Source organism: Neolamprologus brichardi, chromosome 13 (genome assembly GCF_056152115.1).
Source record: "Neolamprologus brichardi isolate AB-2024 chromosome 13, ASM5615211v1, whole genome shotgun sequence".
NCBI lineage: Eukaryota > Metazoa > Chordata > Actinopteri > Cichliformes > Cichlidae > Neolamprologus > Neolamprologus brichardi.
In genome coordinates this window covers 22,017,314-22,040,357 of record NC_142116.1, presented here as the reverse complement: position 1 = coordinate 22,040,357, position 23,044 = coordinate 22,017,314, and the positions used below count along the sequence as shown (strand labels likewise).

The following is a 23,044-nucleotide window of genomic DNA, read 5'->3' as shown; positions in this document are numbered from 1 at the left end:
TGGGAACTGTAGTTCTTTTGTCAAGCGCCAAACGTAGAGATGTGGCGATGTCATAGTGACGATAACATATAAACCAAAAATGCTTAAGTATTTCAGACATGGAAATTATTATTATTATCATTATTGCCCAATTTACGCATCAGAATTTTTTTAAGTAATAGTAATGAAAAGAAGTATGGCTGATATAAACTCACAACAAATCATACAATATACAAAAAGTCAAAATGGTAGCATTCTTAAAACGTTTAATGAAGACAGATAAATACAATTGATCTTGAAATATGTAACACAATTTGTATTCATCTTTATAAAATATAAATATTGAAAGACATCCTAATCTATAAATGGAAAAAAAAAAAACCAACCCAAAAAACAGAAATGTATACAACAAATACAAACTTGATGGTCTTTCAGTGAAAGACAGCAGATTAAAACTGGATGATTAAAGAACTTAATTTCTGATCACTTTATTGCCTTGGCTTTTTGTAGTCTGATGAACCTGACTCACATATCAAAGTGCATTCACATATACACAATATTTTTATGATCAAACATTTATACTTTTTTTTTCTCTTTACAGGAAACTTGTGCAGACTGGTTTTCATTAATTTTATTCATGGTCTGCTGCTGTATCCCCAGGACAGTTAGCGCACAAGTCCTCTTCATCTGTAAAATAGAAATCAATACATTATATACACATACACAGTATGAGCAATGGCAATACAAAAGAACCTTAAAAGCTACAGCACTAAAGATATCACACCTACCATTATAGGTGGTCCCACACCATATGCAATAAAAATGGACTCCTCTCAAATAGGATGTCAAAATTTGTAGTTTATCAAAAGACTGCAACAGAGAAACACATATCACATTTAATATTCATTGGAAAAATTTTGCCATTAAATCCTATAAGATGCATTTATGTTTTTTCAGCTCAACCTGAGTTGTCCCTCTGATGTACTCATTTCTAATCCTGAGTATATGAGTATTAGATATGAAATTTAATTAAAAAAATTTATTTTCATTAATTCAACACATCATAGCAGGTCTTCCTACCATCTTTTCATTTACTCTTGCTGCTATCCTTCTGTTAGAAAACACACCTCAGCACTGATCTCCATCCACTGCACTCTATGCTCTCTTCTTCACCTCTGTTGTGCACTGTCTGGTGATTTTGATGGTTTAAACTCATCCATCTTCACTAAAGCTACTCCTTGCATTTTCACCCATTTCCCTCTCATTCACACACATGTATTCTGTCTTGCATCCACTGTCTTTCATTTCTCTTGAGAGACTGGAGAGGTGAATATCTCTCCAAGCTTTTCTACCTGCTCTCTACTACAAATTTCAATGTCATCTGCAAACATCGTAGCCCACAGAGACTCTTGTCTGACATCATCTGCCCATCACATTGCAAACAATCAGAGCCAATCCCTAATGTAATCCCACCCCCATCTTGAACAAATCTGTCACTCCCACTGTACACCTCAACATCATCTTGCTGTCCTAATACATGTCCTACACATACTTCTCTGCACTTCCTTAGACAGTACCACAATTGCTGTTTTGGTAAAAAAAAAAACAAAAAAAAAAACCCCGATGAATAACATACATTAATTTTGATTGTCTAAAATAAAATACTTACAGTGAGTTCTGTAACCTCCTCTTCATCCTCATCCTCCTCTTTAAGATCGTCCTCTTCTTCATCAGAGTTTGCTTTAGGCCAGTACCAGTCTTCTCTCGGAACACTTATCCCCTGAAAAGAGAAGAAACCTCAGCTAGGAGATACTTTGTGTCAGCGGTCTATAATTTTCCTCCTTTCACTGGTAAGAGACTGATTAGAGAGAGACCTGCTACTAACACTAGCACTGTGATGTGCAGAGGAATCCATAAGGAGCTATACTCATAATTCTTCCCACCTTTTGACTGTCAAGCTGTTCACAAGCTCGCTGACTCCTCTTGAGGTCTCCTTCAATCTTTCGCTCCTCTCTTTCCGTCCTTACTCTTGACCTGAAAACGCAAAAAAAAGAAAAGGTTACAAACACAAACTATAAGACACTGTTATCATCGAAGGGGACAACGTTTAGAGGCAGCTGCATGCTTCACCTGAAATCTTCCAGAGATTTGGTCTCATTCTGTTGTTTGGCTCGTACTTTCTGCCTATAATGCTCCAGTTCCTCTTCAGCTTTTCTTTTCTTCATCTCTTCCATTCCAATACCCCCTCTGTCTGATTATAAACAGAAAAGTGCTGCAATCATTCAGCTAGGCTGCACACAACATCACTAAATACTCATTTTAAAATAACATTTCCTACCCGTTTTGATATTTAGTGGAATTGGATCAACTCTTCCTGCTCCTATAGGGGTAACAAAGATTAACATCAGTGCACACTACAAATGCAAAGCAAATTCACAATTTAGCGAAGAACAAACTTGCCCTGCTTCCCAAGTCCTTGCCCAGCTTTGTAGCCCATTTTCTGCAGAAGTGCAAACCCTTTGTTTTCATTGCTGATGGAGCTCTGTAAAGCCGCTTCTCGGCTTTCGCTCTCCTGCTCCTTGTAGCTCTTCTGACGGTTCTTAATATTCGTTTCTTTTTGCTTCTCCTCCCTCTTTATTGCTTCTTTTACCCGCCTCACCATGCTGACACCCGGTTTCACATCTTGACTGACAGTCGGAGGGACAAAGAAAAACGTTATAAGGGTGTAAAAAAATACCGATAACTATTCTGAGAGCAATGACACCCTGCTTCTTTGTTTTGATAGCTCAATATCGGAATATACTCGATTCAACAACAGTTTCATAGCACTGACCGAACATTGTTGTCAATATGAACATTTTACAGTAAACACCAGAGCCAAAACACTTACAGTTTGCTAAGAAATGCATCAGACATATAGTCCTCTTCTTCATCTGACATTCTGTACAAACTAAAGAGAGAAAAAACAGAGAAAAACAGCTAAAAAATAAAAATCTTCGGTTTGTGCGTTTGTATTTTCTTCTGTGGTGTTCTGTTCCTTTGCAAAAACGTTCCGAGTAGCTGCAAGGTACACACAAAGTCTACAGTTCCGCTGCATTTGGCATATATTTCAAAAGAACGTGTTTGTCCTGTGAAATGGACTCAACTAATGTCACGTCTATTTTTTGTTTATTTCACAAAATTCTACAAGCTATATGATTTAAGTTAAATTATTTGTTTGGTTTAACATCGGACAAACTTCACAGCGACACCGCCCATAGTCGTCGTCATTCATCCTGGGTCACCGAAGCACAGGTAGGATGAACAGTTTTGCTGTATTTGTCCCGTATTTCAGGGAGTTTGTTGTCACTGAGGGGTATATTTTGAACAACTCAAGGTTGTAAAAAATGACGACGAAGAGCCAAAGTCCTATTTAGTCGTCAGTGTTTCGCGGTGTTTAGCTTTCCCCTTTTAGGAAGCAGCTAGCTTATGTTGCTAACTAGCTCGCGTATTAACAGCTGAAGGATGACAGCTGTCAACACATCACTGCAGTGTTAATATTTTTTGTGTTATTCCATACGAGACTTGAGCGCTGCTATTATAACTTTACAGCCACTGACATTAAAATTACTGACGTACGGAACACAGCGAAGGCATTCCAATGGCGATAATTGGTCCTTAGCATCTATAGGGCTGTTATAACCTGTCCAGCTGATGGATGGGATAGTTTATTGACTGAACAGGCGTATTGTTAGAGAAGAGGCATTTAAATTAGACAACTGAGAGGCCCTGTCATGCTGTTGGGTACAGAGTTTGTCTCCTGAGCAGGAATGTCCAACCTTCAGATCAATACAGATGTTCCCAGTATTTCTCTTCATCCTATAATACAGTATTCCTTTCCTGCTAGGAATGATCTCTTCCATGGTGGCAATGAGGTGCAAGAGCTGATAGAACTTTTAGATGAGCATGAAAATGATTTTGATCATGTTATGTGGTGACTGAGTGGCCTTCACAGTCACCACAGCTCAAGTTTATTGGAGCCATTTCAACAACACAGCTGCATATACAACAAGACACATCAAATGACACAATACAGCACAACATACAAAGTACACGTGTATTGAACACATCAACCCATAAAGGTAGTGCAGTGTGTCAGTGTACCTATGTTTAAAGGGATTTTAGTGAATGACGTAGAGTCTAGATTGCAGAAGGGAACAGTCCACAGTGCAAGAGGTTAAGTTAATATTGCAAATGCATGATACATACGTGTAAGTTTTGCTGCATAATATATTCAGATTCTGGGCGGCACGGTGGTTAGCACTGTTGCCGCACAGCAAGAAGGTCCTGAGTTCAATGTGTGGAGTTTGCATGTTCTCCCCTGTTTGCGTGGGTTCCCTCCGGGTACTCCAGCTTCCTCCCACCGTCCAAAGACATGCAGTTTCTGGGGAAAGGTTAATTGATTAATCTAAATTGCCCATAGATGTGAATACAGGAGTGAATGTGAATGTGAGTGCGAATGGTTGCCTGTCTCTCTGTGTGACAGACTGGCGAGCTGTCAAGGTGTACCCAGCCTCTCGCCCTATGACAGCTGGGATAGGCTCCAGCGCCCCCCGCGACCCTAAAAAAGGATAAGCGGAAGCGAATGGATGGATACATTCAGATTCTATGATCACAACTTGCTGTAGGTAAATTGAAACAAAAAATAATAGAAGGTTCAGCGTATATTTAAGCGCCTAATAGCTTGGAGATAGCTACTATCTCTGTTCTTGTAGTAATACCACTGTATCTTTTGCCTGGTGGGAGATGATTAAACAGATGATGTGTAGGAGGGGACAGTGATGATGCTTCTACCTCTCCTGGTGGTTCGGGTGGCATAGTGTGGAGCTATGAAAGGCAGACTACAACCAGTGATGTTGGAGGCTCAAACTTTTTCCAGGCTGCTGTTTGTCCTGATTGGTTGTGCTACCTTACCAAGTCAGGTTGGAGATAATAATGATAATGGTTTGTAGCTTCCCAACTGAACCCATATTTTCCATACATCTCTACTTCTGCCAAAGGAAGTAGAGTCTCTGATGGGCTTTGTTAACAGTGAGACTGGTGTTTAAGTTCTGTGATAAAGACTGGCATATAGTGGTGCCCAAGAAGCACTCTTTCAACAGACCTTGGCCAATGAAAGGAAGATGTTGGACTTCTTCCCTTCTAAAGTCAACAGCCTTTAGTTTTAGATTTGCTCAGGATCAAATTGTTGTCTTTGCACCCCTTCACCAGCTGTTCTGTCTCACTCCGGTATGCAAATTCATCACTGTTAGAGATAACGTCTACCACACTGATACCATCACTCAGTCCAGCTGAAAACCCATTGAAGATTTTGTGCTAGTAATGCTCCCTACCGCTATCATCAAAATGCCAAATAAGATTATTTCTAAAAGAAGTGGTGCTCCAGTCTTTCACTTTAGTCAAAAAGACTTGCAGATTCAGTGTCAAGTCACACTGAAGCTGTTTGAGCAAAATATGGTCTACCAACTCCTTGTGTTGCAACAGTATATTAAGCTTTTTTTCCTCTAATTTGTCACGTGTTCGTGAATCATTGCAGAGAGGAGGGCGCACGTCTCTGTGTTCAAGGTTCCTCGCAATGGAGCTGGCTCACAGTCTCCTGCTCAATGAAGATGCTTTGGCCCAGATCACCGAAGCAAAAAGGCCTGTCTTCATCTTCGAATGGCTCCGGTTTTTGGATAAAGTGCTTGTGGCAGCAAATAAGGTGACTATGCAGATTTTTAGCTTTTCTGAGTCAGAATCATTGGAAGCGTTTTGTAACTCGATTGTGCTTTTTTTCCCTTCTTTTTTGAATGCAGGTTGATGTAAAAGAGAAGCAGAAGAAGCTGGTGGAACAGCTGACGGGACTAATCAGCAGCGCTCCGGGACCACCGACTAGAAAACTCCTGGCCAAAAACCTTGCTACGCTCTACAGCATTGGTGACACCTTCACTGTTTTCCAGACTCTTGATAAATGCAATGACATTATCAAAAGCAAGGATGACACACCAGCATACTTGCCAACAAAACTGTGAGTTCCCATTTATTTACTACCGCGTGTATTTTTATTGGCTATTTTTAGAAATACAGGAACTGCATATTAATAGTCTGCTTGAGCTTTCACATATTTCAATTCAAATGTAAGCTGTTCAGAACTGCTTTTAGAGCCCCGGGCACGTGCAGTAGGCCTATCTTCAAGGGTATTAGCAGTTAAGCTGGACGGTAATCTGCAGAACGACATTTTATGTTTAAAAGGAGGGATTAAGTGTACAAGACTAGATTTGCTGTGTTTCTTGCTGGCGTTAATGGAATTTAACAGTGGATGAAGCTGCATCAGTGGTGCCCTGCAGGGTTTTATCCATCAGTCATTCATACCTGCTCATTTCTGATTAGGTGAAATACACGACGTGCCAGGGCCTCCCTTTTGCATACTAAGCCACTGTACTTCCCCTTCAGCATTTTACAGTAGATGAGGTTAAAGCTAATTCATGTATGTAAGCCAGTCTCACCATTTATCAACATAAGGAGGAGTCTAATAAATAGAAGTTTATAACTATTAATTTTCATGAAGTATTCCATGTATTTGCATATTTTAATTTACATAATTAAGAATTTTCACATAGATTTTTGTCTGAATTGCTGTGTTAATGCACTGTTACACATTTCTTGCAGTGCTGCAGTGGCATGTGTTGGGGCTTTTTATGAGAAGATGGGGAGGATGCTGGGAAGCTCCTTTCCAGATACCATCAATAATCTTTTAAAGGCATTAAAGAGTGCAGAGGTATGCCACATGAGAGTAAAGAAACTAGGAGCAGGCACACTACAATATAAGAACAGTAATGGAGGGATTGATTTGTAACGTCACTTTCTTCTATTTTATTGATGTAGTCACAAGGTAGAGGAGAGATCCTTCTGAGTCTGCAGAAGGTGCTCAGCGGACTGGGTGGAGCTGCAGCTTCTTGTCACAGAGACATCTACAAGAATGCTCGCTCTCTGCTTACAGACAGGTCCATGGCTGTGCGCTGTGCAGTAGCAAAGGTTGGTCTCACAAAAACACACAGTTAAGATTTTTAAATGTGTCAACTAACTTGCGCTTCTTTGTGGGGATTTTGTGGGCTGCTTCCAAAACATAAAGTTAAAAGCTACGTAGAAGAAACACTGAGTAATCTTCAAACTCTTTCTCCCAAAACAGTTAAACTTGGTTTTTGAGCTTAAGTTGTTAAGGCCCATCTGAGGAGCCATCAGCGTTATGCAAAGCTTCATTCTCAGTTTCACTCATAAAAGTAAAGGTACTGCATGATTACTTGTGATCACTGTTTTCAGTACGATCTAATTTTCCCTTTATGACACAAGTACAGCAATTGTGTGTCAGAATGAGTGCAGACTGTTTTTAAAGGGAAGAAACCACTGACTTAAATGCTTTTGCTGTGTCACATATGTCAACCGCATACGCTGTTTCAATTTCCGTTTAGAAAGCGTACAAGTTACTGTGTGTATTGTAACATTATGTGCACATAAGCCTCTGAATTCATGTCATGAAGTAAATATTATCAGTACACACATTATATGAAAAGTAATGGTAACGTCCCATTTTTTTCCTCCTTGCCTGATCAGTGCCTGTTGGAGCTACAAAATGAGGCTGTATTCATGTGGACCACTGAACTGGAGAACGTCGCTACTTTGTGTTTCAAGGCCTTGGAAGGGTCTAACTATGGCGTTCGGGTAGCCGTAGCGAAACTGCTGGGGACAGTTATGGCCACGGCCCTGATGCCCAAACAAGCAGCTGGTAGGTTACAGAGTGGATTTGTGTTGTTTTTAGAGTAGCTCACTGCTTCTGTTCTTTATCGCGTTCTTTTTTTAAACGCGTTCTTCTCGCAGTGATGCGTCAGAATGTAAAGCGAGCCACTCTGGAGGAGGTGCTGGAGCTCATGGCCACAGGCTTTCTGCGCGGTGGATCTGGCTTCCTGAAGAGCGGAGGAGAGATGTTGAAGGGGGGAGGCTCTGTCAGCAGGGAGGTGCGGGTGGGCGTCACACAGGTGAGGTGAACTCTCAAACATATTAAAAATATGAACCCGATCCATCTGACTCATTCACCTCATGCGTGTTTTTCGTTAATTTCTTCTTAGGCATACGTTGTGTTTGTGACAACACTTGGCGGTCAGTGGCTTGAGCGCAACTTTGCCACGTTCCTGTCGCACGTGTTGGACCTAGTGTCTCACCCTCGGGCCACGCAGACTCACGTTGAGGCTGTGTACTCGCGCCGCTGCGTCTCCTTCATGCTGCGCGCCACCTTGGGGGGCTTGCTTGGAGAGAAAGCACAAATCGCAGCCGGCAAAGAAATCTGCCAAGCCATCAGCAAGCAAATGAGGGCTGTGGGTAAGGAGGATGGGGGGGAAATATCACGGTTCAGAGCATTACAGAGTAAGTACTCATCCATTATTATCACCTTTTAATTCGCTCTTCATTCAGTTTTGAAATTGTTGCATGGCTTGTGCTTATGTTGTGTGCAGAGACGGCTTCTCTTTTTCTTTTATTTCTCTGCTTTTCCTTCTGCTTTCTGCCTTTGAGGTTACTTTCCTCTTTCTTCATATCCCCTTTTCACCACAAGTAGTATCATAATGTCAGTAAGATCATCCATTACCTGCGCAGCATATTAAGTACTCATGCTTGCATTATTGCATAGCCTTTATGGCTTTTTTGCCTGTGAATTCTCATTTTGTTATTGCCTTATAAACCCTTAAGAGCAGTTAACGTAACCTTTCCTGGCATCTAGCATCTGGCATGCACCAGCAGAAAAACTGCACGTGCCACTAAATGCAAAGACACACGACAGGATGATGCCATTACATCTAAGAGAACAAGACACAGTGTTTTGCATTATTTAATTTATTTTTTCGCTTTTTATCATCACAAAATTATTTTCAAAATCACCCATACCTCGTTCACAAAGGATGTTTCTTACTCTGATTTGCTTTGCAACCTTTAAACCGATGTACGTTTCAGAACTTCTTGGTGTTAAGACAGAATTTCTAAAAATGTTGGATTCTCCTGGGTTCTTTGTTGTTCACTCTGTACTTGCTGCTGTATTTTTTTCCATCTAGCTGGATATGTGAGACTTCTTGAAATGGGACTTTGAGAAATGTCTAAGCTAAACATAAGTGGGAAAATGTTACCGGGAGCCATGATAGAAGTAGGACATCTAGTATATGTGTTTACATTTACACTAAAGTCCGAATGAAATGCCACAGTTCAAGAAGCATCTTCATATACTCTCTTCCTCAAGTCGTTTTATTGACCTTTTTTCTACATATGATCTGTCTTGACTGTTGACTTTCAAGAGCTCAGAGGATTTTAGTTCCCGGTAAATGATCAGCTATTCATTTTTTTTTCTTTTTTCACAATTATAGCCATCATTTCCTGTTTTTATTTATTTCTTTTTGAATGGGGGAAGACAAATCCTCAGAGCTCTTGGTGTACATTGAAGTGTGCTCTTCTGTGTTTTAATGTAGCGGTTCTGTAGTTTAATGTCGTTAGTTAAATATATGACAACAGTGCATGGCCTAATGGGGTCTGTTGTGTTATTAGAAGCTACGGTACGCACCTGTCAGTCACAACATTAAAATCACTGTAGGTGACAACAATAAAAATCATTATTTTGCCTTAATGTTACTTGTCGAGTTGTAGCAGGAAGTCAAGTTGTTGGAAGCTGTAAAAATGTGACTTTTCTGATGACTAAGCAACTGGATCAGATTATCTATAAAATATCAGGTTTTGGGGATTGTTTCTGGTAGTTAGTTGCTACTAAAAGTGGTATAAGTAATGAACTGGTAATAGGGTCACAGGGGCACTATACTCCACACTTTGCATGTGGTCCTGTCTGTTCTTGAAAGCACCTACAGCAGAAAGAAATCCCATTTTCTTTTACATCTTGTGTTATGTTTACCAGAGAGAGAGGGGGATCAGCATGATACACAGTAGAGGGATTTAAGCAATTTGATTCTCTGATTTTCTGCAGGAAAATAGCTTTAATCTGATTCTAACTAGCCGCAGACAATTTACACCTCTTTATGGAAACACTATTCCCTGATGGTGCTGGCTTTTTTCTTCTGCAGCATAGTGCACCCGCCACCTAATATTGTTCAGGAATGGTCTGAGAAACATTACAAAGAGTTCAAGATCGGAAAAACAAATCAGATGTAAGGGGGCCCCACCTTGCAACTTCCTACACAATATCGGGTTTTAATGTTGTGGCTGATTAGTGTAAATTTTACTAATAACATTAGTGATTTATACTTATTATGGACACAAAGCATCTTGTCTTTGATATAAATCTTTTTCATCAATGATGCACACATTATAAATTAGTGTGTTCTAAATATTATTGTGTATTCAAAATACGAACTTAAGTGATAACCCAGAAAATGTTCATGCTGACAGATTGCTTTGCTCGCTTCTCTTCCTGAAATTTGTGTTTTCAGAGGCAGTAGTGAATGATATCAGTGGGGAGAACAAGGCAGGGGCAGGGGATGTCTCTGCCAGCCAGCATGTTATGGTGTGTGCTTTAAAAGAGCTGGGCAGTTTGGTTCAGAGTTTGAGTGCCACAGCTTCACCACTCATCCAGGAGCCTTCTGTAGGTAAGATAAACAGAATACAAAACAGGATATTGACTGTTGTCACTCTCGGGTTTCTGGTAACACAAGCTCGTGTGACATAAATCCTAATTTAAAATAAGGCTGAACTCCTTAAATAACTTATTCCACATCCACTTCTTCAGGACTTCTTGAAACCGTGACCTCAGTGCTGCTGCACCCAAGCATGGCAGCACGTTTGGCAGCTGCATGGTGCTTGCGTTGCGTCGCCGTTGCGCTACCCTATCAGCTCACCCCTCTGCTGGACCGCTGTGCTGAGAGAATCAACAACCTGAAGAGTTCGCCTGAGGCTGTAAGCGGCTACAGCTTTGCGATGGCTGCTCTGCTGGGAGGCGTGCACCAGTGTCCACTGGGTATCCCCCACACCAAGGGCAAGGTGTGTAGCCTCAGAATTTGGCCTTAGTGGTTCTTTCAAATGTATGTCAGACTTGATTGACTAGCCTTGCTGTTCTTGTAGTTGGTGGTGAGTATAGCTGAAGACCTTCTGCGAACAGCTGCTCAGAACAGCCGTCTGTCCCTGCAGCGCACGCAGGCTGGATGGCTTCTGCTGGGGGCCCTGATGACTTTGGGTGAGCCTCAAAGACACTTCCTGATTTTGGAGTTTTTCAGAAATCGTCTCTTTCTTCCACCACCTTTGTGACCACATTGTGTTCATTTGTGTTCCCAGGTCCCTCCCTTGTGCGCTATCATCTCCCCAAAATGCTGCTGCTGTGGAGGAACGTGTTTCCTCGCTCCCAGAAGGAGCTGGAAGCCGAAAAAGCCAGAGGAGACTCCTTCACCTGGCAGGTCACCCTGGAGGGCAGAGCTGGAGCACTGTGTGGTAAAGACTTGCACCTCCACAGTGTGCACGCCCTAAAATGTTACGAGACGCAGTGTTGACTAAAACTGTTCCTTTTCTTTTATAGCCATGCGTAGTTTCGTGGCCCACTGCCCCGAGCTTCTCACAGAAGACGTAATCCGCAGGCTGATGACTCCTATCGAATGTGCCATGACTATGATGTCTCAGTGAGTGTGGTGCTTTTTTTTTTTTGTGTAATTTTCTCTTAAATGTGTGACTTTTTCTTTTATTTTTTTGTGTGTTTTTCGACTGCATGTCTAATGATTGTAACATTTTGACTTTTCTCAGTGTCCCTGCCATCATTAAGGTACACGGAGCCCACCTGAAAGCAAGTGCAGCTATGGTGAGGCTCCGGTTGTACGATATCTTGGCTCTCTTGCCTCCGAAAACTTACGAAGGTAAATCAGTCACTTGTGCATTAGCTTTCACATAAGTTGAGGAGAGGTGTTTTAAAATGGGTAATCCTCTCGTACAGGCAGCTTCAATGCTCTCCTGAGAGAACTGGTGGCAGAGTTTACTTTAACCGACAACTCGGCCAACACTACCACGTCTTTGCTGCGCTCTCTGTGTCATTATGACGACAGCGTGCTCATGGGCTCGTGGCTACAGGAGACCGACCACAAGTCCATAGAGGATCAGGTTAGTTGGTAAAAGACCATTCTAGTAACCCATCTCTTATTTGAAGATGCTTTATGTATGTGATTTGGATTAGTCATCACTATCTCTTGTTAAATATTAAATATAAGTTTGGCCTTTTGGTGTTTCTGTGTCGTTGCTGCGAAACAGTTGCAGCCCAACAGCGCGTCTGGCAGCGGAGCTCTGGAGCACGATCCCTCCTCGATCTACCTGCGCGTCCCCGTAGGCGAGGCCATCCCAGGACCTCTGCCTTTGGGTGTGTCGGTTATCGATGCTTCGGTGGCTCTGTTTGGTGTGGTGTTCCCTCATGTCTCCTTCAAACACAGGCAAGGCGCTCTCTCTTATTGTGGTGATTTGATGTGGTTCTGCATCATGTTAACATTATTTTTATTTTCTTGTCCTGCAGCTGCTCTCTTTATTTTCCTTATATATTTATATTCGCTGCATTGTTGCTGAGCTGTTTTTTATTAATATACTGTGTTTTAACTGATGGGTATGATTCAGGCTGCAGATGTTAGACCACTTTGCAGAATGCATAAAGCAGGCTAAAGGAGTTCGACAGCAAGCCGTCCAACTCAACATCTTTACTGCAGTCCTTTCTGCCCTCAAGGTAAGAAAAAAGCTCTATATCCTCTTAAATGGGAAGGTAATTTAGGTAATAGCTACAGTGAGAAATAATGTTTCTCTTTCGCTTTAACTGTAGGGTTTGGCTGAGAATAAGAGCACTCTTGGGCCTGAGGAGGTGCGTAAATCAGCTCTGGCCCTGGTGATGGGAGCTTTGGACAACCCTAATCCCATCCTGCGCTGTGCTGCTGGAGAGGCCCTGGGGAGGATGGCTCAGGTGGTCGGAGAGGCAACCTTCATTGCCAGAATGGCGCAGACCAGTTTTGATAAGTGAGCATATCATGTCTCCAATTTCTGTTTCTTTGCTTTTTGTGTCCAACATTATGGTTTCAAATCAAATATTTAGGAAGGCCTTAAGAAAATTTCTTCATATTTTACACCAGTGTTCACTTTCATTGACTGATTGATTTGTTTGATTCATGAGGATGAATTTGATAGCATTTGGAGGTCAAAGGTCAAGCCCAAAGAGCTTACTTTTGGCCATAACTCAAGAATTCATACACCAATAAAAACGATATAAGTGTCTAACAGGATAAAAATGATGAATTGATAACATTTTCTGTTTAAAATGGTCTGTGGTTAACATTACCATGACAACCTAGTGATCTGTAGAAACACTTTGGACAGAAGGAGAGATTTGAGCGCTAGATTTAGTCTTCTGAGGTGCCAGGTTTGAAAAGTGTAGATTTTTGCAATAACATAAATATTTAAAACATTGTCTACAGTGCACAATGTTGTGATCAGAATAACCTGTATTTACCTTACATTAATAATTGTTTTTAAGAATACAGTGATTTTAGGTGTAAAAAATATTAGTCTATCACTACATATCTTGAATGAGCCTGGACAGACAAGGATGTAAACTGCACCCTGACGTTTAGTGGGACGGACAGAAAGTCATTTTATACTTGATTGCACAAAATAAACATTCTCACTACATTTTCAGAATGTCTCTTTTTGGAAAGTTATAGTTTGTGTTTCATTGTTGTTCATCTGTCTTGAAGTTGATCTCTCATACTTTGTATCTGTCTCTACTCATGTGATGCATGTTTTTGTTTTGCTCTGTTTACAGGCTGAAGTCAGCTCGTGATGTAGTTTCAAGGACGGGCCATTCACTGGCTCTCGGCTGTCTGCATCGATATGTTGGAGGAATTGGCTCTGGCCAGCACTTAAAGACCAGTGTCAGCATCTTGTTGGCTCTAGCCCAGGATGGCTCTTCACATGAAGTCCAGGTGCAGTCAATTATTTATTAGAAGAACATTTTTATATTCACTCATAATTAAATTACATTTTGATTGTTTTTCTTTTCTGTTAAATGTTATGTCAAAACCTAGTTTTGATGCACCCCTTTCTTTTTCTAAAATTCTGGTCTGGCCCACTCTAAATGAATTCATTCTGTGTTTTTGTCTTCACCAGACTTGGGCTCTGCACTCTCTGGCTCTAATTGTGGATTCAAGTGGTCCCATGTACAGAGGCTATGTGGAGCCTACACTGTCTCTGGTGCTCACCCTGCTCCTCACTGTGCCCCCGTCTCACACAGAGGTTCACCAGTGTCTGGGCCGCTGCCTGGGAGCTCTAATCACTACTGTGGGACCAGAGTTGCAGGGTAACTGTGGCACAACCAGATTACAAACATCATTAACCATAGTATTTTTTTAGCCAGCAGATGGCAGTGTAACTGGTTTTGATCCTTTGCAAGCTACTGAAGTATATGTCTTTAAGTACAATGTTTCTTTGTGCTGGTCTTGCTAGGAAATGGAGCCACTATTTCCACCATCCGCTCGTCCTGCCTGGTTGGTTGTGCCATAATGCAGGACCACTCAGACTCTCTTGTGCAGGCAGCTGCTATCTCATGTTTGCAGCAGCTGCATATGTTTGCTCCACGACACGTTAACCTGTCCAGCTTGGTGCCGTGTCTCTGCGTAAGACATAAATACTTTTAGAGTACGTATGTGACAGTTAGAGTTTGTGTCAGTCTGAATGTTGATTTCCTGCTGTGAACTGGGGTTCCCATAGGTGCACCTGTGCAGCTCTCACCTGTTGCTGCGTCGTGCTGCAGTGGCCTGCCTGAGACAGCTTGCTCAGAGAGAAGCTGCAGAGGTCTGTGAGTACGCCATGAGCCTGGCAAAGAGAGCAGGAGACAGCAAAGACAGCACTGCAATCAGTCAGTACACGTTCAAAACCTGATTCGAGCATTCTGTTTGAATAATTCCCCTTAATGCAACCTGGATCCTAATGCCTTAACTTGATCTGGTTCAGATCTAAACATCACAGAGACGGGTCTGGAGGGCGTTCTGTTTGGCATGCTGGATCGGGAGACAGACAGGAAGCTGTGCTCAGACATCCATGACACACTCGGCCACATGCTGTCGTCTTTGGCCGTAGAAAAACTTTCCCATTGGCTGAAACTCTGCAAGGATGTTCTTGCAGCAACTACAGGTAAGTCTACAAAACAGCAAATTCAAAAATCATCTTTTATAAATCTTTCACCACATATGTGCCTGTGTCCTCTTTCAGATGTAGGGGGCGCTGTTGTGTTTGAGGTGGAAAAGGACGAGGAAGACTCGGAGAAAAAAGACGAGATGGACGATGACACAATGTTCACGGGTCTAGGCGAAGACGACAAATCGAAGCCATCTGTGGCGCCGCGCTGGGTCACACGGGTGTTTGCGGCAGACTGTTTGTGCCGCATCATCCTGCTGTGTGAGAATGCAGACAAAACACACTTTGACCTGGCAGCTGCTCGTTCGGCGCAGGCCAAGAATGTGAAAGGTACCATTCACTGTGCTGCCAGAATAGACTACTGCAGAGTTCACTTAAAGAATTGTGATTGATTAATGCCACTTTTACTGTGCTACGGGAAATGGCTTATTCACATGCTTTCATTTAAAGATGGAACAAAGCTAGAGGTTCAGAGGGTTTTGTTCACTGTGGCAAATATGGGAGACAATATTTATGTAAGCTTTTCTGTATAATAAGGAACTATTCTACAGGCTTGCCCGTAATAGCACATTGTATTGACTTTGCAGCTCTGAAACCAGCTAAGCCAAATTTAGTGACTGGGATTCAGTGGATGGTTGGTCTGCATGACGGCATGTCCAACTAATCCCTCAAAAGGTGCCCTTCAGTTAAAAGTCAATTAACTCTCAGCCCCAAATTTAATGTGGGGTTTCTTTCTGGTCGTTGCAGGCACACGCTGAAACTCCAAAAGTGTTTCCTCTTGAAGAAAGTATTAAAGCAGAGAGTCTGAAGAAAGCACTGGTTATAGCTTCTTGCTGAAGTGTAACCCATCATCAAAGGATTAATAAATCAAATACTAAACAATGACTGGAAAAATCATTATTGTAGCTGCTCCCGGAGTTCATATTCCTTCCAGTGTTTATAATTAGGTTCGTATTTCTCACATAGTCCTTGTTGTTTTTTCATCCATCTCTGTCCGTTCAGGAGATCTGCTGGTGCTCCATTTATCTGACCTCATCCGCATGGCTTTCATGGCAGCCACAGACCACAGCAACCAGCTGAGGATGGCTGGCCTGCAGGCTTTGGAAGACATCATTAAAAAGTTTGCATCCGTACCAGAGCCCGAGTTCCCGGGGCACGTTATCCTGGAACAGTACCAGGCCAATGTGAGTAAAGCATTGCATTATTTCGTAGTCCAAACCTAGAAACAGCATGAAAGTAAACTTGTTGCAACTCGTGGGTATTTAGGTTGGAGCTGCTCTCAGACCTGCGTTTTCACCTGACACGCCGTCCGACATTACAGCAAAGGCATGCCAGGTAAGACATACCTGTCTCTTTCACCAACTCAATTGCTTACAATTCCACTTTATGCCTCTTTTTGAGGTGTGTTCAACCTTCTTTCCATTAACAGCCATTAAATATGTTTTTTGATTGTTAGATGGTAGAACTGTGGCTGCATTAGCAGCTTAATTACCACGACAAAGTGAGTCATCATCCCCTTAGAAGCCAGCAGTGTCAAATTTGTGACTTAATGCTTTTTGACTTAATTGAATGATGAGAATGTTGAGTGACGGGGGCAAATAACAAAACATGCCTGTCAGCTTATTACTAAAAGATGTTCTCTCTTTGACATTCCCCTGTTTCTCTGCTTGGGAGACTTTTTGAAGGGTTTAATTTTTCTTATCGAGAACAACTTACTCTGAAAAAGCAGATTAGGATACATATATCTGTGGATGTGAAGGTCACAGAGGACCTGTAGTTTGCTTATAGTTTAATAAGCTACCAGATTTATATCACACTGCTGCCCTTGAACTGACACTTTAATTGCTGTTCCTCCCAGAAGAATGCAATCTTATAAACATGTGGTCCAGTTTTACATCACTAAGGTGTCAGTCCATTTATTAATACCCATTTGTTTAACACTCCCACCCCCTCTAATAGCTTGGCTAATGAGCCTAAGTGCTCTGTTATATAAGACATTTTTTACATCAAAATCAGAATCAGAAAACTTTATTGTCCATTGTTGTAATAGATAAAAACTGTAAGATTCATAGCAGTTTTACCTTTCTCACATTGACTACAGGTGTGCAGTACGTGGATCGGCAGTGGCGTTGTCAGTGACCTCAATGACCTGCGGCGAGTCCACAACCTGCTTGTGTCATCGCTGGACAAGGTGCAGGCTGGGAAAGGCTCGTCCAGTCAGCTGTATAGTGAGAGCGCTACCACGATGGAGAAACTGGCAGTGCTGAAGGCGTGGGCTGAGGTGAGATGGAAGATGAGCAGGAAACTGCTCCTTTTTTTTACAATCAAATGATGCATGTAACGAAACTGAACGTGCACTCTGGGTTTCTCACTCAGGTCTATGTGGTAGCAATGAAGATCAAAAAAGAGGCTGAGTCTAAACCTGCAAAACCAGTCAGAAGTGGAGATGACGACGAGGATGAGGAGGATCTGGGAACAGACGTGCTTCCCCCTGACAGTCTTATCACCCTGGTGCAGCCAGAGCTGCCCTCACTAAGCCGCCTGTGGCTGGCCATGCTGCGAGACTATGCTCTGCTCACTCTGCCTGCTGAGTTCTCCAGTCAGCTGCCCCCTGATGGTATGAGACTCTTTCCTGTCTTCCTGTGGGCTAAATATGGTTTTAATATGATATCTTCAGTGAAATAAAATATAGTCTTGTGGTGTTTCTACACAACATTTTAATGTAGCTTGGTTAAAGCATCAATTTTCAAGTCTTATGTTCCACTTTGGATCCTTTGACGTTTATTTATTCCAGATATTACCAAAAATGTTCCACATTATTTGGACAATGTCAGATTAAATGTCAACAAAAACACCTCTTAAATCAAATGGAATTGTGGGATATATATATATATATATAATTGTGTTTGTGTCCAGGTGGAGCATTTTATACCCCGGAGACTATAGATACAGCAAGGCTCCACTACCGAAGCTCCTGGGCTCCTGTCCTGCATGCTGTAGCCCTGTGGCTGAACAGCACTGGGTTTGGAGCAGGTGTAGGTCAGGAGGAGGTCTCATCAGCTCCCTCCAAGCCTCCTGGCCTCCCCCAGGGAGGCTCCACCACTATAAAGACCTTTGAGGAGTCTGTCAAAGACAGAATGCATCTAATGTTAGGTAAACAAATGCATAGCTAACATTTTCGGTGTAAAGCATTTAGCATACTTTTCCATTTTGTAGCTTCACAGTGTACCTAATACAGAAAACAGCAACTGCTTTTGTTCACCTCACAGCTGTAGGACCACCGGCCAATTGTGAAGGAATGGTAGTAGAAAGAAAAATACATGTACAAGAACATAGACTAAGAGCATTTTTGTGTTCTTTCTCTTAGGTGTCAGTATAGAGTTTCTCTGCTTTCCCCGCCCTGAAGAGCCTATTGAACATGTGATGTCGTGCCTGCGGGCCCTGTGCACTCTGCTCGAGACTCCTTGTGCTAAAACACATATTGCAGATGACCAGGTAAACACACAGGGCTTAAATTATAGGGTAAAAAAAGAGAAAATTTTTAAACCACTTTTATGACTATTGTAGAATCTCATTAGTAACATATGAATATATGAGTTACACATTAAGCTATAAAAATAACTACTGTAGTTTTCACTTATTAGAAAATACTAAAAGAAATTCAAGCACCCAAGTGTCCTATAAGAAAAAGTGTTTTCCCTTTAAATCACCTCTTGCAGCAATCATATTGTGGTGTAATTCAAGTGATCTGTTTACCATGCACCACCTCACTGCAAATCTTTGATAAATACAACACCGGCCTGTGATATTTACTGACTTTAGAAGGTGAAAAGGATCCCCCACAGAACAGATGATTGGGTACCGATGGCTTCAAAGGGCACACGTGTGTATCCTACAAATTCAGCAAAAGAAGGTTGTATTTCTCAGCTGTATTTGGTGAAGCCTTTGAGGAGGGACGTGTCTCTACCAGACTGCTTCAAAGTGTGGACTTCAGAGGATATGAATTGGAGCACAGTGTGTGGGATCACTCAGCCGTCTCACTAACCATAAAGATATTTGAACAAAGAAGTAAAAATTGCTTCTGAACAGTATAAAAATCATATTTTTAAATATGAAATTGTATCCAACGATGGACATGCTTTCTGCTTTTCAACAAACCAGAACAGATAGTTACAAAGCATCAAGCACTTTGATTTAAATGAGAAAAAAAATACATAATTGAAACAGTTGAAATTCTAAATGTGAGAGAAATGAGAAGTTTGTGCTACATGTTTTACAGTCACATTATGTACATAATGTAGTTGTTTACTTTTTCTTTTTGCTGTAGCTGCTGGCTGTGGAGCTCCTGAACGTGCTTCACAGGCTTCTGTTGACTCGGGATCCACCTGCTGTCCAGCTTCAGGTCACTGCTGTTGTCCAGGAGACCATCAGGGCTGCACATGACCATCTACAGCGACAGAAAACAGCAAAAGGTCAGAAACATTATGTTACACTGCATATAAGGTTTGCATGTTGTCTTTAAGCTTCTATATTTAGAGTGAAGTTAACCAAATTGTGTGGTAGTTTAAACAGTCATTACTTTTTTTTGGTTTAGGCAAAGAGGAAGATGGCGAGAAAGACTCTCAGGCCAGCCTTGGAGAAGGAGGAGACACAGGGGAGCTCGTCCCCGGCAAGTCTCTGGTGTTCGCCGCCATGGAGCTGCTCGTGTTCATCCTGGTCCGCCACTTACCCCAGCTTAATACACGTGTGAAGGAGTCGCCCAGCCATGTGCCACTCAGGCCTCAGCGACTACCTGAAGAAAGTGCCCGCCTGGTGGCAAACGCAGTTTCCATCCTGGCAGAGCTGCCCTCGCTCTGCTCTCCAGCTGGTGAGGCCTGAAGCAAAGTGCAACAACACACAAATACCATGCATAATAAGAAAGGAAAACTCGCACACAGTCAGTTGCTATTTCAGTGTAACATACTCTCTCTTAATGGATGATGTTTTAAACTGCTTCATGCATTTCTGTGATTTTAATCATAAATAGCAAAGGAACATGAGCATCATGGTTTTCAGCCCATTGTTTACATTTTATTTTTGCCTTATTAGGAAGCATGACCATCCTACCTACAGTGCTTTTCCTCGTCACCGGAGTTCTGAAGGAAACTGCAGTAAAGACTCCTGACAACTTGGTGCCAGTGCCTGTGGCAGCTGCCCTCCAGAGCATTAAGACCATCTTCACCTCTCCAATAGCCCGGATGGAGAGCGTGCAGACGCAGTGGACCAGCCTTGTGAGGAGCAGCCTGGCATCTGTACTTGAGTATTCGCAGCCAGGTGAGCGCATCCACACGCATTCATTATTCATTCATTCATCAGACTCTGACTTTTTGTCTTTCTGTGGAGCAATCTACAAAAAAAAAGCACAACATCACTGTTAATCAAAAGCATGTTTGTGTGGGTTTTTTTTTTAGATGAGTCCAGGCCTGACATGGATGAGGTCAGTATGCTGACAGCGATCACACTCTTCCTGCTGTCAGCCAGCAGTGAGCTTGTAGGAGTGACTGTCCTGCAAAAGGGCTGCATGGACCACTTCCGAAATGCCCTCAACTCTAGTGACCCCTGGGTAAGCTCGCATATACACAAACAAAGATGTAACAAAAGAATTTTGAATACCAAACCAAATCATCTGTTTTTACATGTGTACCACACCTCTGAACCTTTCTAGATATTATCTAACAGAAGTGCAGAAAACCCAAATTTCTGAATCAGTACTAGGTTTTTACTTGCCAGCTAGACGGTGGCTGTGGTCTGCTGTGCACTGTACGCACTTCTCTTCTGTTACCAAACCCAAACGTAGCATTTCCACGTGTGAAAAAGGGCAGCTCTGAACAATGCCTGGGCTGGATCCTCCTCCCATTGTTCAGAGTTCATGCGTGAAAACAGCTTCACACTGTTCACATAAGTCTAGCTCAGTTGAGCGAAAGATGTAATTGTTGTTACCACAGGTTCAGGCTCGGTGTTACCAGCTGCTGTTGTCGGTGTTTCAACACTCCAGCCGTGCCCTCTCTACTCCCTACATACACGCTCTGGCTCCACTCATGGTGGAGAAGCTGAAGGCAGTGGAGCGCAGCCGCCCAGGGACGGCTGCTGAGCTGCAGGCTGTGCAGGAGGGAATCAGGGTCCTGGAGAATCTGGTGGGCATGGGTGAAGAGCAAAACCGTAAGTATTCCTCTGCTTAATGGACCAAGTGAAGCAACATTTGGTTCATTTTGTGCCACATTTACTCTGTTAAAGTAGATCTCTTCAGTATTTAGCTGTGCTGCCCTAGATCAGAGTAATAAATGATTAAATGTTGAATTTAATGCTTTTCTAATTTCTAGTCCAACCATTCAAGAAAAAACTTTTTTCAAACGATTTTATGTCAGTTTACTAATAATCTGGCAAATCTCTGCGTAGATAATGACATTACATTGGATTTGTGGCCACAGTTCTGCTTCTCCTTTTTTTAAACTGTCTTCTAATTACTGATTATTTATATATTTATGTGTGCTTTATGTGTTCAACAGGGGTGCAGCTGCTCGCTCTCCTTGTACCGACTCTCGTCTCTTACCTTTTGGATGAAAATTCCATCTCCTCTGCACCCCAAGTTTCCAAAGGCCTGCACGAGTTTGCACTTCAGAACTTGATGCGGATCGGCCCCCTCTATCCGGCTGCCTTCAAGATAGTGATTGGAGCGGCACCTGAGCTGAAAACCCGTCTGGAATCTGCTATACGGGCCAACCAGGCCAGCAGCAAAGCCAAAGCTGCAGCCAGGCAAGCTCAGCCAGCAGTGCAAGCTGCACCAACCATTAAACTCAAGACGAGCTTCTTCTGAACACTCCAAAATGCACCGCACACTCTCACCTAATCTTTTCCTCTTTGGATTTCTTTCAACACTGTACCACATGTCATGTCTGTATCAGTTATGCTTTCTAACTGCATTTATTTATTCTACATCTCTTCTTTGTTTTGATGGACGAGTATTCCCCTCAAAGAACGTTTATGTAAATATCTTTGAAAGCCTTTGAATGTTCACTTTAAAAAGCTTGCTATAAATTTTGTAGGAAATTTTAATTGTGTGAATGTATCATTTCCAGACCACACAATTTACATTTTACTTTCTTTTTTTTGTTCCCCCCAAGTCACCAAACCCAGCTCTCTATGGAAGTTTGTTTCTGACACTTTTTTTTTCAGGCAGAGCTAAATTGAAATTTGAAAAAATCCTCTCAAAACTTACTTACGAAGTATGTTTTCAGGTACAAACCATGACTTTTGACTTACAGAGGGCAAAAAATAAATAAATAAATCAGGTGGCAGAAATAAAATTCCAGAAAAAGTCAATATTTGCTCTACAATTTTCCTTGATTTTTTTTTTTTTTTTTTTAGGAGGCCTCGGGGTCTCCAGGTTGTTACTGATGAATGTTACTTTAATTTCTTATGTTTTGTGTGTTTTCTCAAATTATGTTGTAAACCTTCCTACTAATTGCTCAAAGGCATAGCTAATAAATTAAAGTTGATCAAACCAGTATCGAGACTAAAATTAGAACAATCTAAATGATGAATGCATTATATTTTTCACTAAGACTCTCCAGTTATCTGCACACCAATCAACAAATAAATAATTATATATATATGTATATATATAAGTACTGGTCATCACATAGTTTTTTGATTTTTTTTTGGTCTGATAAATACCCGTGTTTACTGCCTGCATGTGCTGGTGTTCACCAATGTCATCAATAACTGGCACATTTGTGTAAATGTAATGTTACACTCAATTTTTTTTTCCAAAATATGAATAAACTTATTTTGACCTCATTGCTGTTGGAAGTTTTCACTATAC

General features: G+C 41.8%; 2 protein-coding genes across 3 annotated transcripts; one reads left to right on the top strand and one right to left on the bottom strand.

The window, feature by feature from the left end:
* Positions 1 to 228: 228 nt before the first annotated feature.
* On the bottom strand, positions 229 to 3,013 carry gpatch11 (G patch domain containing 11). The gene is made up of 8 exons (XM_006806920.3): positions 2,870 to 3,013; positions 2,440 to 2,666; positions 2,318 to 2,359; positions 2,110 to 2,230; positions 1,923 to 2,013; positions 1,649 to 1,759; positions 768 to 849; positions 229 to 666 (listed from the first exon to the last, which is right to left on the bottom strand). Exons 1-8 carry the CDS (start codon positions 2,917 to 2,919, stop codon positions 611 to 613), a joined length of 780 nt encoding a protein of 259 aa, XP_006806983.2. The 5' UTR covers positions 2,920 to 3,013; the 3' UTR covers positions 229 to 610.
* Positions 3,014 to 3,118: 105 nt separating this feature from the next.
* heatr5b (HEAT repeat containing 5B) lies at positions 3,119 to 23,019 on the top strand. 2 transcript variants are annotated; one of them, XM_006806922.3, is made up of 36 exons: positions 3,119 to 3,273; positions 5,555 to 5,719; positions 5,814 to 6,025; positions 6,667 to 6,775; positions 6,883 to 7,032; positions 7,609 to 7,780; positions 7,873 to 8,030; positions 8,121 to 8,370; positions 10,473 to 10,628; positions 10,769 to 11,019; positions 11,101 to 11,212; positions 11,311 to 11,463; positions 11,549 to 11,648; positions 11,770 to 11,879; positions 11,957 to 12,120; positions 12,268 to 12,443; positions 12,622 to 12,727; positions 12,821 to 13,011; positions 13,814 to 13,973; positions 14,158 to 14,347; positions 14,494 to 14,663; positions 14,758 to 14,905; positions 15,001 to 15,180; positions 15,259 to 15,513; positions 16,186 to 16,367; positions 16,450 to 16,518; positions 17,285 to 17,464; positions 17,560 to 17,800; positions 18,100 to 18,336; positions 18,551 to 18,678; positions 19,511 to 19,655; positions 19,778 to 20,050; positions 20,272 to 20,496; positions 20,634 to 20,785; positions 21,168 to 21,381; positions 21,729 to 23,019. In XM_006806922.3, the coding sequence occupies exons 2-36, from the start codon at positions 5,594 to 5,596 to the stop codon at positions 22,034 to 22,036; spliced, it is 6,153 nt and encodes a 2,050-aa protein (XP_006806985.1). In that variant the 5' UTR covers positions 3,119 to 3,273; positions 5,555 to 5,593; the 3' UTR covers positions 22,037 to 23,019. The 2 variants fall into 2 exon arrangements, with proteins under 2 accessions (XP_006806985.1, XP_006806984.1); XM_006806921.3 differs by having other exon boundaries at positions 8,121 to 8,415.
* Positions 23,020 to 23,044: the final 25 nt, after the last annotated feature.

Coding starts and splice junctions, on each gene's coding strand:
- gpatch11 (XM_006806920.3), bottom strand. CDS start 2,919: ATGTCAGATGAAGAAGAGGACTATATGTCTGATGCATTTCTTAGCAAA. Junction 2,014..2,109: donor AAATCTCTGGAAGATTTCAG/GTGAAGCATGCA, acceptor TTGCGTTTTCAG/GTCAAGAGTAAGGACGGAAA. Junction 850..1,648: donor AGGAGGTTACAGAACTCACT/GTAAGTATTTTA, acceptor TCTCTGTTGCAG/TCTTTTGATAAACTACAAAT.
- heatr5b (XM_006806921.3), top strand. CDS start 5,594: ATGGAGCTGGCTCACAGTCTCCTGCTCAATGAAGATGCTTTGGCCCAG. Junction 6,026..6,666: donor GCATACTTGCCAACAAAACT/GTGAGTTCCCAT, acceptor CATTTCTTGCAG/TGCTGCAGTGGCATGTGTTG. Junction 16,368..16,449: donor TGGAACAGTACCAGGCCAAT/GTGAGTAAAGCA, acceptor GTGGGTATTTAG/GTTGGAGCTGCTCTCAGACC.